Source organism: Geotrypetes seraphini, chromosome 16 (genome assembly GCF_902459505.1).
Source record: "Geotrypetes seraphini chromosome 16, aGeoSer1.1, whole genome shotgun sequence".
Lineage (NCBI taxonomy): Eukaryota > Metazoa > Chordata > Amphibia > Gymnophiona > Dermophiidae > Geotrypetes > Geotrypetes seraphini.
In genome coordinates this window covers 52,851,558-52,869,242 of record NC_047099.1, presented here as the reverse complement: position 1 = coordinate 52,869,242, position 17,685 = coordinate 52,851,558, and the positions used below count along the sequence as shown (strand labels likewise).

The 17,685-nt window shown below is 47.0% G+C and overlaps 1 protein-coding gene across 8 annotated transcripts in view; it reads right to left on the bottom strand.

Annotated features, from left to right (window-relative positions):
* Positions 1–17,685, bottom strand: part of WIZ (WIZ zinc finger) — a 100,956-nt gene that overhangs the window by 13,463 nt on the left and 69,808 nt on the right. For 4 of the 8 annotated variants that reach the window (XM_033923458.1, XM_033923453.1, XM_033923456.1 and 1 more), the window contains exons 6-9: positions 14,981–15,148; positions 12,862–13,386; positions 11,405–11,938; positions 571–1,125 (exon numbers count right to left, since the gene is read on the bottom strand). In XM_033923458.1, coding sequence (XP_033779349.1) covers positions 571–1,125; positions 11,405–11,938; positions 12,862–13,386; positions 14,981–15,148 — 1,782 coding nt within the window. The remainder of the gene's footprint in view (positions 1–570; positions 1,126–11,404; positions 11,939–12,861; positions 13,387–14,980; positions 15,149–17,685) is intronic. The other 4 variants (XM_033923460.1, XM_033923459.1, XM_033923457.1 and 1 more) reach the window with 3 other exon arrangements.

Sequence of the window (17,685 nt, the reverse complement as noted above, 5' to 3'; positions counted from 1 at the left end):
GGGTCAATGCTACAATATTAAGGCCCTAAGTGAGCCTTCAAACATGCACCCCATCCCCCAATATTAGCTTTCAGGTCCCATGCAACCTTTTGGTAATTAAGCTCAACAGTTATGATCATCCATTCATCAACCCATCTCAACAGAGGTGAGGAGATATTTCCCCTCGTCTCATGCCCTCTTTACTGGTTCAGGGCTTCGATGGCTGGGATGGTTACGATGGGCTGAAGTGAGCTTTGACGGAGACTCCAGTAGATAGAACCTCCCGGGCAGGGCTCTGGGTTTCTGGCCCAGAAATATATAAGAAAAAGGACCATTTAAATTAATTTATGCAGCCTGGACGGACCATTCAGGTCTTTTATCTGCCGTCATTTACTATGTAGATCCTCCTGCTAATTAAAAGGCTGTAAGAGAAACCAGTCTGTTCATTCAGTTGCCATTAAGAGCACCATTCTATAACCTCTCATGATATTGGGTGTATCAACTCTGAGAACCCCCAAAACATGGCTTTTTTAAACAGCAACAACCAAACAACAGAATTTAGGATATAATAAAGGAGTGAGAGATACTTACATAGATTGAGAGGGGACATGTCCTCATGTGATGCCCAGCCCTTGCTGGCAGTGGGAGCCTCATTCATCAGTCCTCCTGCCATCATATGCTTGAAATCCACCCTCATGGCATCCTGTTTCAGTTTCTTCTGCAAGGAAGGAGAGTGTCCTGGAAACATCTTCCTCGCTGTAGGGGGAGAAGCGGATGGGGAATGTGCCACAGGACTCCCAAGATGTGACAGCTTCTTAGGAATGTTAGGCACCCGAATTGGTGCCGAGCTGTGAGATTCCAGGGCCCCCATCAGCCGCATCTCAGATTTGCTCATGCTTTTAGGTCCTGGACCCTGACTTGGGACTTGGCCTGTGCCTAATACACCAGGAGTTCCTCGTGGCTGTGACCTTCTTTTCAGCAGATCTCTCAAGGTATCAATGGGGGAGCCGTTCACATACCACTCCGTCACCCCCATTTGGCGCAGGTGGGAACGGGCATGACTAGACAACCCCTTCCGGTTCTCAAAGTATTCACCACAAAACTCACAGCGTATGTCCCGTGTTGGCTCTTGCTCTGCTCCTGATGCTGAGAAACATCAGAAAGAACACAATGCATTATTCCAGGTAGTATAGAAATTATATCAATGAAACCAAGCTATTAAGTTACATTTTTAAGGGGCAATTTTTAATAGCCCATCTAATTAAAAGGTACATACTAGAGAATGACACTTCCCCATCCCTGTAACCGCACAAGCCTCGAACACTTATTATTTGAAAGTGTTTGAGGCTTGTGCAAATGAGGACGGAGCTTAGGCATTGGTGGAATGAGGTATTATGATATCACAATCTGAGCTCTAGAATGTTGCTACTTGTGATTTTAAAGTGTTTGAGGCTCGTGCAGATGAGGACGGAGCTTACAGGAATGGGGCGGGGACCGGAAAAATTTGTCCCCATGTCATTCTGTAGTACATACACACCAGTGCACATAAACCCTGCATCTCACTGAAAATTAGTTGTATAAATGGTGTGTATACTTTGAAGCTATTTATTTAGGGCAGTTGAGGAAAGAAACAGCATACATATACTTGAAAGTGGAAATGTTTTTATGCAGTTTTCCTTCCCTCACTCTCTCTAGCTCAAATATATTCCTAGAAACACCCTTTTTAGGTGGCCACTGAGCACTGGGTGATTCTGTGACTACCTTTAGCCATGGTAATTTTAGAAAATTATCCTCAAAGTCAAGCTCTTAGGGGACTAGTAGCTATATACCATCTTGGGCTTCCATGACTGTATATGGTTCAGAGAACCATGATATATAGAAATAGTCAAATTAATGATATATAGAAATGCCAAATTTAATTTTCTCTAATTTCCTATAATAATATTGATGAGGTGGTTTTCTTTCCTGGAAGAATTTCTTTCTTGCCTCCTTCTTTCTTAATTTGAGGACTATGTATTAAAGTATATTGTTTCTTAGCCAGTTTGGGCTTAATTATAATTTCTAAATCCATTAGTAAACTGGATGTATTAATTTCTGTGAATTTCCTGTTAAGCACAAGTATGTACTTAAATGAAAATCAATAAATAAATAATAATAATAAAAAAAAAAAAAGAAATAGTCGTCACTTTTTCCCAAGTGCTGAAGCTCATAGCCACTGTCAGGGTAATGTTCAAAAACCATTTAAACAGGCAAAAAGGCCATCTAAAAGCTGCCTAACCTTAACACATTGATCTGATTGTGTCCCCACACACATACTTTAGTAATATAGTAACATAGTAAATTTCCTTTTGAAATTTTGTTTCCAAGATTGTGAGTGGGGGGAAAAAAACCCCAACAACCTTGAAAGTTCTATACTAGGGGCAACATGAAAATGGAGAAATTAGGTTCTTACCTGCTAATTTACTTTCTTTTAGCTTCTCCAGACCAGTAGAGGTTAACCTTACGAATGGGTATATATCTAATCATGACCAGCAGGTGGAGACTGAAAACAAAACTTTGGGACAGTATATCCTAGCCCCTCCTCTCTATTTCCCTCAGTCTGCCGAATAGCCAAGCAGAACCAAGAACTGGAAAACAACAGAGAGAAAAAACAATACTCCGAAAGGAGTAACAAATAACAAACCCAAAATGCTGTTGGAAAATGCAGAGGAGAAATTCCCGAAGGAAGAATGTCCCCACAGCTCGCCAGCTAAGCCAGCCGAGCCACAGCCGCTGTTCTTCAATTCTCCCCGGCCCTAGAAAAATACTAGAACCCGCAGCAAAAACCAAAAACTGCCCGCGCAACAGCCCCAACAACAACAACAACAGACAGGGTGGGGACCTCTACTGGTCTGGAGAAGCTAAAAGAAAGTAAATTAGCAGGTAAGAACCTAATTTCTCCTTCTTTAGCACTCTCCAGACCAGTAGAGGTTAACTTTACGAATGGGACGTACCAAAGCAGTCCCTCTCACGGGCGGGACCCCCGAAGGGCCGATACCAGTACACGCTCACCGAACACCGCGTCCCGACGCGCCTGCACATCAACCCGATAATGACGAACAAAGGAATGCAAGGAGGACCAAACCGCAGCCTTACAAATATCCACAGGAGGCACGAGCGACGACTCAGCCCAAGAAGCCGCCTGACCCCGAGTGGAATGAGCCTTGAGAAACTCCGGAACAGGCTGCTGTTTCAGAAGATAAGCGGAAGCAATCGTCTCCTTGATCCAGCGCGCAATAGTAGCCTTGGAAGCGCCAGCTCCCCGACGAGGACCCGCCAGGAGGACAAAGAGATGATCGGACTTCCGGAATTCCTGGGTCCGCTGCACATAAGAGCGAAGGACCCGACCGACATCCAACTTGCGCAGCTGCCGTTGCTCAGAAGAGCCCTCCCGACCACCCAAGACCGGGAGAACCACCGATTGATTGACATGAAAAGGAGAAACAACCTTAGGCAGAAAGGAAGGAACAGGCCGCAAGACGACCCGCTCCCTAGAAAACTCCAAGAAGGGAGTCCTACAAGAGAAAGCCTGCAGCTCAGAAACACGCCTAGCAGAAGTAATGGCCACCAAAAAGACCGCCTTCAAAGTAAGGTCCTTCAAAGAACAGTCGTCCAACGGCTCGAAAGGCGGACGCACCAAAACAGAGAGAACCAGATTAAGATCCCAAGAGGGAACCGAGGGCCGTAGGGGAGGCCTAAGCAACTTGGCCGCCCGCAAAAACCGAATCACATCAGGAAGAGCCGATAAACGCTGACCTGACACCAACCCTCGAAAAGCCGACAGGGCCGCAAGATGAACCCGGAGAGAAGACCAAGCCAGGCCTCTATCCAGGCCATCCTGCAAGAACTCCAGAATGTTAGGCAGAGAAGCGCGAAAAGAGGTCACTCCCCGCGCCCGACACCATTCCTCAAAGAGACGCCAGACCCGCACATAAGCCCGAGAGGTAGAAAGCCTCCGGGACCCCAACAGTGTAGAGATCACCTTGTCTGAATATCCCTTCTTGCTAAGGCGACCCCTTTCAAGAGCCACGCCGTAAGACAGAAGGGAGACGGGTCGAACATGGGAATGGGACCCTGCATCAGAAGGTCGTCCGTGAGAGGCAGAGGAAGAGGATCCGCTACCAGGTGCCTCACCAGATCCGCATACCACGGACGGCGAGGCCAATCCGGCGCCACCAGCACCACCAAACCCGGATGGTGAACAATGCGAAGAAGCACTCTGCCCACCAGCGGCCAAGGAGGGAACACATACAACAGCCCCTCCGTTGGCCACTGCTGGACCAGAGCATCCAGACCCTCGGCCAGACCGTCCCTGCGACGACTGAAGAAGCGGGGCACTTTGGCGTTGCCACCCGTGGCCATCAGGTCCATCAGGGGCTGCCCCCAAGCCTGCACTATCAACTGAAACGCCTCGGCGCCGAGACACCACTCTCCTGGATCTAGGAAGTGACGACTGAGGAAGTCTGCCTGAACATTTTCTACTCCGGCTATGTGAGAGGCCGAGAGGTCCAGCAGATGGGATTCCGCCCAAACCATGAGCAGAGCCGCCTCCTGCGCCACCTGAGTGCTCTTGGTGCCCCCCTGCCGATTGACATAAGCCACCGCCGTGGCATTGTCCGACAGCACTCTGACCGACTTGCCCCGCAACAGGGAGTGGAAAGCCAACAGCGCCAGACGGACCGCTCTGGTCTCCAACACGTTGATCGACCAGGCGGCCTCCTCCGCGGACCAGGTGCCCTGAGCTGAGTGACCCAAACACTGAGCCCCCCAACCCAGGAGACTCGCATCCGTCAGGAGCACCGTCCACTGCGGGAGATCCAGACCCACCCCCTGAACTAGGTGAGGGGTCTGGAGCCACCAACGCAGACTGCAGCGCGCCAAGCCTCGCAGGGGGACCGGAACATCCATCCCGTGCCTCTGGGGAGACCACCTCCGGAGCAGAGCATACTGGAGAGGACGCATGTGGGCCCGCGCCCACCTCACCACGTCCAGGGACGCCGCCATCGACCCCAAGACCTGGAGGAAATCTCGCGCCCGAGGACACCGGGACGCCAAAAGCAGGCGAATCTGAGATTGCAATTTGCTCACCCGGCCCTCTGGGAGGAAGACCCTCCCCAAGGAGGTGTCGAACAGCACCCCTAGGTACTCCAGACGCTGAGCCGGGACCAACCGACTCTTGGAAAGGTTGACCACCCAGCCCAGCGACCGGAGAAACTCCACCACCCGAGCAGTCACCCGGGAGCTTTCCTGCAACGACTTTGCCCGAATTAACCAGTCGTCCAGGTAGGGGTGTACCAGGATGCCCTCCGACCGCAAGGCTGCCGCGACGACCACCATCACCTTGGTGAACGTCCGAGGAGCCGTGGCCAGCCCAAAGGGAAGCGCACAGAACTGAAAGTGCCGACCCAAGATCGCAAAGCGCAGGAAACGCTGATGAGAGGCCCGAATGGGAACATGCAAGTAGGCCTCCGTCAGATCGAGAGAAGTGAGAAACTCCCCCGGCTGAACCGCCAGAATGACCGACCGCAGAGTTTCCATACGGAAAGAGGGAATCTTGAGAGCCCTGTTGACCCCTTTCAAATCGAGGATGGGCCGAAAGGTCCCCTCCTTCTTGGGCACCACAAAGTAAATGGAGTACCTGCCCGTGCCCCACTCCGGAGGGGGCACCGGAACAACTGCCCTGAGATCTAGCAAGCGCTGAAGAGTCTGGCGAAAAGCCTGCGTCTTCCCCGGAGTCTGACATGGAGAAGCGAGGAAAAAATCCGGTAGAGAGCGGGCGAACTCCAGGGCATAACCGTCCCGCACCACCTCCAGGACCCACTGATCGGACGTGATCTCGGCCCATTTGGGGAAAAAATCGCGCAGCCGGGCCCCCACCGGAACCAAAGGGGGCGCCGGCAAGGCGTCATTGTGCAGGACGGGAAGCGGGGGAACCGGCGGAGGGATTCCCTGCCCCCCGACGGGCCCCCCGAAAGGGCTGCATACGCTGGAAGAACCGACCCCGGGAAAATCCCGGAGACTGGAAAGAAGCAGCCCCACGCCCAGGGCGATACTTGCGAAAATCCCGCAAACGCCCCCGGGCCGCACCCCCCCGAGACGCCGGGCGGGCACGGTCCTCCGGCAGACGGGGAACTTTCGAGTCCGACAGAGTCTGAATCAACTTATCCAAGTCCTCTCCAAACAAAAACGACCCCCGAAAGGGAAATTTAGTAAGCTTAGCTTTGGACGCGGCATCCGCCGCCCAAGCGCGCAGCCACAACACACGCCTTGCGGCCACGCCAAAAGCCATAGACTTAGCCGAGATCCGCACCAAGTCATAGAGAGCATCTGAGAGGAATGAGGCCGCCATCTCAATCTTCGCAACCTCCTGATCCACCAGAGACCAGTCGTCAGACTCTCGATCCAAGACCCGCTCCGCCCACCGAAACACGGCGCGAGCGACCAGTCCCCCACAAATAGCCGCCTGGACCCCAAAGGCAGAGACCTGAAAATTTTGCTTAAGGAGGCCCTCCAATTTGCGCTCCTCAGGGTCTCGCAAGGCAGAACCGCCCTCAACAGGCACGGTATGCCGCTTGGAAATTGCCGAGACCACCGCATCCACGACCGGCGAAGCTAACGTAGCCCGATCCCCTTCAGGAATGGGATACAGGCGAGCCATGCTGCGCGCCAGCCGAAACGGCGTCTCCGGCGTTTTCCACTGCTCCAGGATAATATCCCGAATATCCTGATGCATAGGAAAAGAGCGGGAAACGGAACGGATCCCCCGCAACAGGGGGTCCCCCACACGCGGAGTCTCCGGCGGCGCGTCCTCAAAACGCAAGACCGAAGAAACCTGCTGAATAAGGTCAGGCAGCTCATCTTTCTGAAAAAGACGCACCACAGACGCCTCGTCACTGGAGAACGGGAAATCCGACAACCCGCCGCCAGCTTCCGTCCCCTCCAGAGAGTCCTGGAATTCCTCAGAAGGGTCCAGGTCCTCCTCCAGACCGACCCGTTCCTCAGACCACAAATTCTCGTCCCACGACACCCGCGGACGCTTGGACAAGGGAGGCGGTGGAGGGGACGTCACGCCAGACGAAAGAGGCAAAGCCGCAGGAAGCGCGGAGGAAAAACCACCCCCCGAGACCCCCTGGGCGCAACCGGGACCCCCAGCCGCCTGAAAATAGGCTCTGCATAAAGAAAAGAAAAATTCAGGAGAAAACCCCCCCGAGGGTCCCAGGGGACTCCCTGCCACAGCAGGGGACCCAGCAGAACCTTGCCCCTGCATAGTCAAAACAGGGGGAAGGTCACCTGAGGTGGAAGACAAAATGGAGGGGCCAGACAGAGAAGATGGCGTCTTTCCCGCCAAAACAGCTCCCTCCACAGCCTGCAGCGGCTGAGAGACCTGAAAAGTCTCAGCCGCTAAAACAGGCAAGCCGGCATCAGCTGTCAAAATATCAGCTGAGAGGGAATCCTCAAAAACCCGACCGTCGGCGGCTCGGGGAATCCCTCCGTGGGCGGACGGAGAAGACCGGGCTTCTCCTCCGTTCCCTGCCGACTCGCGAGGCACCATCGGCGGGGAGCTCTGGGCGCCTGCAGCCGCTGCCGACGGAGCTCCTCCACCGCACCGGCCTGAACACCGCTTGCACAGGCCGGCCGCGAGTGCCTCGCGTCTGGAGCACAATGAGCACTTTTTCCCTTTAGAAGTGCTCATTGCTCCATACGCGACCTAGCTGTAAAAAAGTGCCGGTTAGTTGAAAAAAATACAGTAAAATACAGTTTTCTTAAAGGGATACAACCCTCCAGACCAGCACTACCTCAGGATTTTTTTTTTTTTTTTTTTTTTTTTTTACAGAACAGACTCCACAGGCTCTCAAAGCAATAGTCTTGCTTGATTTAGGGGGCAAGGCTTATTGCTGAGGCTCCTCTAAAAAAATGTGGGGAGGTGGAGGAAGTGGGGGGAGGGACCCCGCTCGTGACCCGCCGGGTTTGACACCCCCGAGGTCGGACGAACCCCCAAACAGAGTCCGTCCAAGCTCCGTCCGGCTAAAAACAGGGACAATAAACCCCTTAAACAAATTCCAACAGCCCTACCAAGGGAGATGGGTACAGATCACTCAACACCTGCTGGAGACTGAAAGAAGACTGAGGGAAATAGAGAGGAGGGGCTAGGATATACTGTCCCAAAGTTTTGTTTTCAGTCTCCACCTGCTGGTCATGATTAGATATATACCCATTCGTAAGGTTAACCTCTACTGGTCTGGAGAGTGCTAAAGAATGACCCTTAATATATTTATCATTGCACAACTATAGACTCTGTGAAACAAGTTGGGAGGAGAAGTGGTCTCCATCCAGATACCAGTACATCTAAGACCAAGGAGGAAAGATAGAAAGAGCTGGTTTTAATCAGTCTACACCAGTGGTCTCAAACTCGTGGCCCGCCAGGTACTATTTTGAGGTCCTCGGTATGTGCCTCAAAACAGTGGAAAAAACTATCTAAACTTCACTTTCTGCATGTTGCACTGCTTTCAGCTGTGTATAGCTGAAATTAACAGAAGCAATTAAGGAAAGATTTATAAACTATAACGAGTTTTACCTCATGCAAAGTAGTCATTTCTAGACAACTATTTTTTCTGCGGCCCTCCAAATACCTCCAAATCAAAAATGTGGCCCGGCAAAGGGGTTGAGTTTGAGACCGCTGGTCTACACCAAAGAATAATTAGTGAGTAAGGGAAGACAGTGACCGTTCAGCTTCAACAGAATGGTTATATACCAGCTACAGAGGAAATCCAGGTTAGATAGCAGAAGGAAAAAGCAAGGCATACCTAAAGATGTAATAGAAATCTGGAAATCCATACATTAAATTTCTGTGTTTCGGGGATGAGTTAGATACACTGGATCCTTCCAGCTGGCAGGATCTCAAGAACGCATTATACCTCTACAATTCGGTTCAACATCTTTCAAAGAAAACCTTTCCTTACACATAACAATCTATGTTAAAATAACTCCTTGCTGCCCAGTGGGTTTTCAGTGTTGCAAGAGCTATTTTTGTCAGGCTGGTATTTGATTTTATGCTGAATATGATGTTTGGGTTTTTTTTTTTAAGATGTCTGAACTGTTTGTGAAGTACTATTATGTATGTGTTGTTGTATATAAATAAATAAACCAACCAATCATAAATGTTCACTGCATCAGAGAATCTAGTCTAAGTCACCCAAGTCAGTAGTTAAATGCCAGGGATGATGGCAAAGGGTGAGGTACCTCTCCGAAGGACTCCATGAACAGTGAGAATTTTCACACATATAGCATGCGCATTATACGTTATTATAAACTGCGTGCTATTCTGGTGTGTTTTTACCATTAGAACATGCTAATTACAAAATCAGTGAATTTGTTTTTAAGTCTTTTTCTTTTTTTTCCAGGTTATGTGCACTAATGCCTTCAACAACTTACTCAAATATAAACTGGGATTTTGGGGCCCAAAAATGGGAGTCTCAGTTTATATTCGAGCCAACAATATACCCTCCTCCCAGAATTATTGCGACAGCCAGTAAGGATGCCTCTCAGTACCGAGCAGCAGTGCCAAATCGCGCATCTGCTCGTGCCACTCAACGGCCGAAGGAACTTGCGGCAGCCGGTTAGCTCCTGCCTGATGCACCTCCACTGGGGATCGGCAAGATGAGGTATGAGACTAGGGCAGAAAGGGGCAGAGCCTGGGAGGGAGGGTGCAGAGTCTGACGGGGGAAGGAAGGAAGGGTGCTGGGTGCAGAGCCTCACAGGGGAGGGAGAGAGGGAAGGAAGGGTGCAGAGTATGACAGGGGAGGGAAGGAAGGGGGCTGGTGTAATGCCTGACAAGGGAGAAAGGGAAGGGAACTGGGGGAAGTGCCTGATAGGGGGGAAGGGGGCTTAGTGCAGAGCTTGGCAGGGATAGGGCTGGGTGCAGAGCCTGACAGGGCAGGGCACTTGAATATTAAGTCGCCCAACTTATATTCGAGTCAACCATTTTTCCTCTTTTTTGGAGGGAAAGGGGGTCTCAACATATTTGTATCAACTTATATTTGAGTATATACGGTAAAAGGAAAAGCCCTTCCAATCAAATGTGCTAGTTTCATAGTTAGTGCGTCTTAGCACGTGTCATATCAGTTTATTTTTACACAGACCCCCCCCCCCCCCCCACCAATCTGCGTGTGCTGTATGCATGCGATTTCTATGGTCTATGGCCCAGAAATTTCTAAGAAAACCCACAGTTCAATTTAATCATGAATTTATAATGAGTGTAACTATTGGGCAGACTGGATGAACCATTCAGGACTTTTATCTGTAACTTACCATGTATATTATGTGTATGTGCACATTATATATGTGGGTGTGTTATATGCATTAAAATACAGTAACTGAGGCCATTCAATTCCAACATAGTAGAAACAGAAGCAGCTAAGGGCATGTGACCCGGTGTCAGCTAGAGGCAATCGTGGCAGCTAGCTCAGCAAACCTTTCTGCTAATAGTAAGGGCTGGACAGAAGTGAGTAGAGAACTGAGGGGAAAAACCCTGAAGAGGAAAGAATGTAAACTCGTAGCATCACAGTCCTGAGTTCTGATTTGAACTGGAAATAAAGAAGCCACAGGTTAGCAGCAGAACAGTAAAATCAAAAAATACTTTAATAGCCTACCAGAGACACCCAGAAGAAACCACCACTAAAGAGTGCTGGAAACCCTCTATATTTATTTGCCCTGCTGTGAAATACTATCTAATGCACACTGAAGTCAGAACACAGAAGCCTTGCCGTTGTCCATGATATATACCTAGTAAAGAAAGCTAGATCCCATTCAATGAAAAGATCCAACCCCAACTTACATTTTTTTTTTCAGTACACAGAAACCAGGAGAGTAAAAAATGTATTTTATTTGACAAGCAGAAGAAACAGCACTAGAGCATTCTGGAACCAACATCAAAACATTCACTAATCATCCACAATTGATTAGCCTTGTACTAATTACTGCAGGAATTAAACTACCTTCCTATGTAGAATCGGTTATTCTAGGACAATCTTTTCCTAGTGCGAGTCAAAGCAGTTGAGAATCTGGAGTAAAAGGGGCATTTGAAGACTTTGCTAGAAAGAGTGCAAGTAATAAGATGGTCCCAGGTCCAGACTGTCACTAAAATATAGAATGGGATGAGTATGAAACAGTAGCGAGAAAGAGAAAAGTACATGTTTGTGCAATTATACAAAGTGAGAGCATCTAATTCTGCTCATGGTAGGACAGTCAAGCCTGGCTTAAGAAAAATGTGCTCAGGACATGGGACATGGACGGCAGTGATAACATTCTTGACTGGTCCCTTTCCCACCCCAGTGGAGCTCTGTGCTAGCAAGGGAGTTTAGATATTTTGTGGGAGAGAAGAACTTACACAGATTGAGTGGAGACATCTCAGCCGAAGGTGCCCAGTAGGGCTCTCGGGACACTTTCTTCTGCCCCGGTAGACGGATCCCTGTCGGCAAATGGGAAGGGCGGGATTTTATCTTCTTCATCAGGGAAGAGGAGTGAGGTAGAGGCGGCCCTGGATGTTTGCTCAAAGGCTTTGGTTGTAGCTGTGGTGACAAACGCTGCTTCATGGAACTACCACCACTGCTGCCGCCTCCTCCTCCTCCACCTGCCGCCCCCGAGGTTGTCACACCACTTGAGTTTGGGCTGGGATTCTCGGGGCTGCCAAGCCCCTGCAACAACTTCCGCTCGCTGGGCAGGAGCGAGGAGAGGCGGTCTTTGAACTCATCGCTTTTGATGAGGTCGTTGAGAACGTCGATGGAAGACCCCTTGGCGTCTGGGTCTGTCACCCCCAGATGTCGCAGATGGGCCCTGGCATGGCTCGACAGGCCTTTCTTGGTTTCGAACCAGGCACCACAGAGCTGGCAGTCAGTGTCTTTGCCCAAGTCGCTATCCACAGCTGCAGAGCAGAGGGGTACATCATCACTACAGTGTACACATTGAAACTGCGTCTACTGGGACACTACAGCCCCTAAACCACTCTTAACAGAGTTAGAATGGTTTAAAAGCTTTTCAAAAGGCCAACGCCAACAGAGTCATTAATGATTGTACGGCAGAGCCTGTTCATGGATGGGGAGCATGTCAAGGCTGGTTCCGTGGAGAGAAAGTTTGGGGGGGCAGGGTGAAGTAGCATGGATGCAAATGTGCTTGGCTAACAGCTTTCAGGATGGGTTTTTCAGCAGGGGACAAGGACCTGTGTGTTGCGCTAATTTACCACACTGCTAGTTTAGAGGCTTAGCCTCTACCACTGGACAACTGATTTTATACATCAGTGTGGAATAAAGGCAGTTCTGCCTGTTTCACTCTTAAACCAACATTCCTCTCACATACACGATTAACACGCCCCCTGACTGTGAAAGCAGATGGACAGATACGCTTGCTAATCACAAGTGCTGGAAGCTTATGATTCACCCTCCCTTAATAAGGCCCTTCAGCACACCTGTTCCCAAGGACTGAGGCCCACCCAGCTACTTTGCGGAACTCTCTAAAATTTCCTTTTGATGTCACTGTGGATAATTTTATGCCTGCAGTCACACCAAGCAGTTTATAACTGGCAATCACAGTAAAGTTAAAAGATTGGGACAAAGCAAAAAATAAAAATAAAGAGTTTGGGGATTTGTTTTTAAACAGCTGCCCCCTGCCCCCCTGCCAATGTAAACATTTTTGCTTGAGGTTAATATTGCCTGAACAACTAATAAAAATCTGTAACACTGTTTCCAAGTACCTTTTCAAAGATACCACACATAAACACTCCCCCCAGAAAAAAAATACATAAATAAAAATTAAATTAAAAAAACTGAAAAGAAACACAAGAGAACTCACTCAGATTCAGTGGCCCCTCGTCCTCCTGCGGGGCCCACTGTGATTTCGGAGAGTTGTGAAGTGGGCTCATGGGCAGCTTGGTGTTCTTGTCCTCTGGATTTTTGGTAGGGGGAGATGCAGGTAAAGAAGAGGGTGTTTTCTTCATTTGAGGGGAGCCTGGCTGTGGGGGACTTTTAGGGGAGAAGCCCTGGGAGGATTCGATGGCTGTGTTCGCTGCTGGGGGGTCCGACTGCCTCTCAGGGGGTTTGCCTAATGGCAGAACTGCAGGTCTCGGGCTCCCTGCCCCTTCCTTAGAGGAGCCTGTTTTTTTGCCTAGGGGCAGGGATAGCGAGGAGCTGGCACTCCTGCTGCTGTCCGCATTCCCTTTATTCTGCTTCACCAGCTCATACAAGAGATCGATGGGAGCGCCGCTGCTTTCAGACTCTGCCACGCCCAGCTGGCGCAGGTGGGAACGAGCATGGCTTGATAGCCCTTTGCGGGTCTCAAAGCAGGCTCCACACACCTCGCATGTTGTGAGGTTTTGTGCTAGAATTTAAAGGTAAAAAAATAAAGAAAATAAAAATCAGAAAGAGGGAAGGGTCCACGGAAACTTCTTGCCTTCACTCCCCACCTCGTTAAAAAAAATTCATAAAGATACCTCCTCTATAGTACAAAATTTACTCCCCTTGTTTGAGAGGGTTTGCTATCCCTTTCCCTTTTTTGTACCTGCTTGACAAAGCCACCCCAGAATATTTTTCCAAATTTTTCTGCTTCAATTGCATAGCTACACTTAAAGAACTAAGCAGAGAATAAATGACAGCAAAAGTACATATTGGCTGGGTAGGGAAAGGGATCATTTTTAATTCTATAAGTGTTACTTATTTTATTAATCACAAGCCACTCCCTTGTTTTATGCTCGATTCTCCTCGCTGAATGATCACAGCAGGTCTTTAAGTCACAATTCCTAATCTTTAATCCATGCTAGACTCCAAGATGGGATTTCAAACACCTTTGGTGGTTTTTTTTATATTTTCTGCACCATACATCCCCAAAAGGAAACTGACTAAAGCTCAGAAGAGGATAAAAATCAACAAGCAACTGTTCTTTTTGCACAGACTAAATAGCCTAAGAAGACCCCAATCAACCAACAGCTTACTGTAGAGTGCTGATCACTTATCCCTCCCCCCTCAACCAAGGAAGGAAGCAGAATTTCCCCTACCTTCTAAATCCAATGTACTTCAATAGGAGATTGAAATAACTTGCTCTTTCAGAGCTTTTCAAGGTTAAATGTCTCCAAATGAGTTAAATTTTGCAGATTAACCTCACCCTTATGTCAGAATATGCTGAAGATAATCTCAGTCTCAAAGTAAGGACAGGATAGACTCTCTTCTTTTTCTATTCCAGCTGTGGTCAATATTCCTTTTTCTCTAGCGCCACCCTCAAATGTGTGATAAAACAATTATTTCCAGAACAGAATCACAACAGAGCCCCAAAATGCAATCTTCTCCCTCTTCTGATCTTGCATAGAAAACCTGTACACTTATCTTATTTGGTAAATTATCCTTTGTACAAATAAATGCCCATCAAATGTGAAATTTTTGTGCACACACATTTTTATTGAGACATTTATTCTGGAATATAATCCCAAGTGTATGTGAAACGTAAAGTGACAAGATTTTCATATTTAGGGGGGGTTCTTTTTTAGGGGGGTTGTTGGTTTTAATAAAAGCACCTTTACCAAATGCAAATATTTTAATTGCAAACATTGGATATGAAAGAATTATTTCAAACCAAAGGCAATTCTTTCTTTTCTTTTTTTATTTTACAGCCTCCATGAAAAACTCACTTGATTTATGGCTTATGGTTATTACTAATTTGGTTAAAAAGGTTATTTAAGGCTGGCAGTCACCTGCTCCTACTATCCAATGTCTTCTCTCCCTTCAAGCGTCTTTTCAAAAATGATTTTTGGTTACTGTATACAGCTTGGCTTTTATTTATTAACAAAGGCGTGAAATGTGACATCGTAGGACAGATGCATCCAGTTTTCCAGCATACAATGGTGTGACCGTGTACCGTCTAGATGAACTATTAAAACTACAGCTGTAGCAATGAAAGTCTTAACTATTGGAAATAAACTTACATTTACTATCCTGAGATTCATGTTTGTTCCCTTGTGGTTCTGGAGACATTTTGCCCCCCATTCTGTTGGCGGATGGGTCTAATGGCCCTGCTGGGGAGTTGTTCTTCTGAACACCTGGTGATCCCATCTCAGCAGCTACCATTTCTTCGTCTTCAGAGCCTGCACCTACTAGGAAGAAGAACAACCAGGCTTTAAACGTGTCTGAGAAATTTACAAACTAAGTCAAAAATAACTAATAGTGAGGTAAATGCTCTCAAAATATACAAAGCTGAGAGGTCAAAATCATTGACAAAAGTATTGCTGGAACCAAGACTTCTCAATATATGTCAAAAGATAAGGCTTAAATATAAATATTAGGAAATAAAATAGTGCAATCTTAACATACACTCCTATCTTAACATACGTGGCGCCTATAGTCGAATAGAATAGAATAGTTCATCGTTTTTGCACTAAAGTCATACACAGTGATAGGACGGTGGGTTCGACTATAGGAGCCACGGCTCTTGGACGGATTACACAATTTTGAGTGTATGTGAAGATTGCACTATTCTATTTCCTAATATTTATATTTAAGCCTTATCTTTTGACTTATATATTGAGAAGTCTTGGTTCCAGCAATACTTTTGAGAAATTTACAAAACATCTCAAAACTTAAGGGTCAGCAGAATACTTGCTCTACCTGTATGTAATACATATATGCACATTGGCTGTACCACAGAGGCAGTATATCAAGAAATTTCATTAAACAAAAGTAATGCTTGACAATAATTATATGATAGCTCTGTAATCCAGACAAGCATGGAAGGGTGCCCCTTCACAAAATTAAAGACACCAAAACTGAGGTAAATGGAAATGATTTATACACAACAAGAAATTGAGTGTTCGTGAAAGGCAGGCCTGCTTACTTTGGGCAGCTCATAAAATCTGCAGGTGATTCAAAGTTGTTAAACTGCAGGAGGACTGGGCAGGCTGGAAGTTTGAGCATCCGAATGGCAGATGAAATTTAACATAGACAAGTGCAAAGTGATGCACATTAGGAAGAATTATTCAAACTATAGCTACATGATGTTAGGTTCCACATTAGAAGTCCATAGCAGTTTTTTGCTATTTCAACTTGTCTGCGGTGTTCTATGCTCACATGTTTAAAGACAATAGACTGTTTTCAGTCCAATTCTTTATATGTGAGTTTGCAAACCATTGGACCGCGTGTTCATCGAAACAGGAACCGTGTAGGGTCCGGTTAATTTTTATCACAGTATTTTTTATTATTGTACTTTTTTAATTGAATTTTCATGGTTTTATATGTCAGTGTTTAATAAATTATCTCCAGAACATCTGTATCCACAGTTTTTGTTTTCATCGGTGGATTGTTTTCACTGTGGATCATTGGGTCTCCTCATTTTTCTTTGTTGGGCAGACTAGATGAGCCATTTAGCCTTTATCTGCCATCATGTTTCTATAACCATAAAGCCCTATGACCTCACAATGCAGGTGTAAAGAGCCTTAGCCTATAGGAAGAGGAGATGCAAATATTAAGAGCCTTAGCCAATAAGGAGAGAGATAATGGTTACTGCAGATGGGCATTTTTTTTGCTACTTCAGCTTGTCTGCGGTGTTCTTTGCTCACAGGTTTAAAGACAATAGACTGTTTTCAGTCCAATTCTTTATATGTGAGTTTGCAAACCATTGGACCCCTGAGAAAGGCGTGTTTGCCAAAACACGGACCGTGTAGGGTCCGGTTGGATTTTTATCATTGTACTTTTTTCATTGAATTTTCATGTTTTTATATGTCAGTGTATAATAAATTATCTCCAGAACATCTGTATCCACAGTTTTTGTTTTCATCGGTGGATTGTTTTCACTGTGGATCATTGAGTCTCCACATTAGAAGTCACCATGGAGGAAAAGGATTTAGGTGTCAGAGACTATACATTGAAATCTTCTGCTCAATATGCAGTGCCAGCCAAAAAAGTAAACAGAATTTTAGGAAAGGAAAAAAAAATAAAAAATTAACAATATCTTAACGTCTCTATATCGTTCCATGGTGAGTCCTGACCTTGCGTACTATGTGCAATTCTCAAAAAAGATATGGGGCTCCTTTTACTAAGCTTGATAGCGGTTTTAGTGCGCGCTTAGCGTACACAGAATTGCTAGACGCTAACGCCAGCATTGAGCTGGAGTTAGTTCTAGCAGCGTAGCACGCGCTAAAAACACTATCACAGCTTAGTAAAAGGAATCCATAGTGGAACTAGAAAAAGAGAACAAAATGATTAAGAGGATAGAAGGACTGTCGCACAAGGAAAGGCTAAAGAGAAGAGATGGCTAGGACATACGATAAAGGGCTATAAAATACTGAGTAAATGCGAATCGATTTACTTTTTCAAAAAGTACGACGACTAAGGGACACTCCATGAAGTTACAGTAACGCGACACACAGGCCTCAAAGCAGCCTGTTTAGAGTTCTGCCAGCTTGACACTGCTCTGGAGGGAGGTATGTAGGGCTTGCAGTCGACAGGGTTTGGATGGTCAGTGGGCCGGATTTAAAAACTAAACGGGCTGGATATGGCCCATGGGCCATAGTTTGCCCATGTCAGAACTAGATGGTATAAAGATTCTTATAAGTCTAAGCAGCAGAAACTTGGTCCAGACAGAGTAGTTAAATGAAAGAGAACTTCTGCCAACTGATATCTGTAGGTTAACAAAATA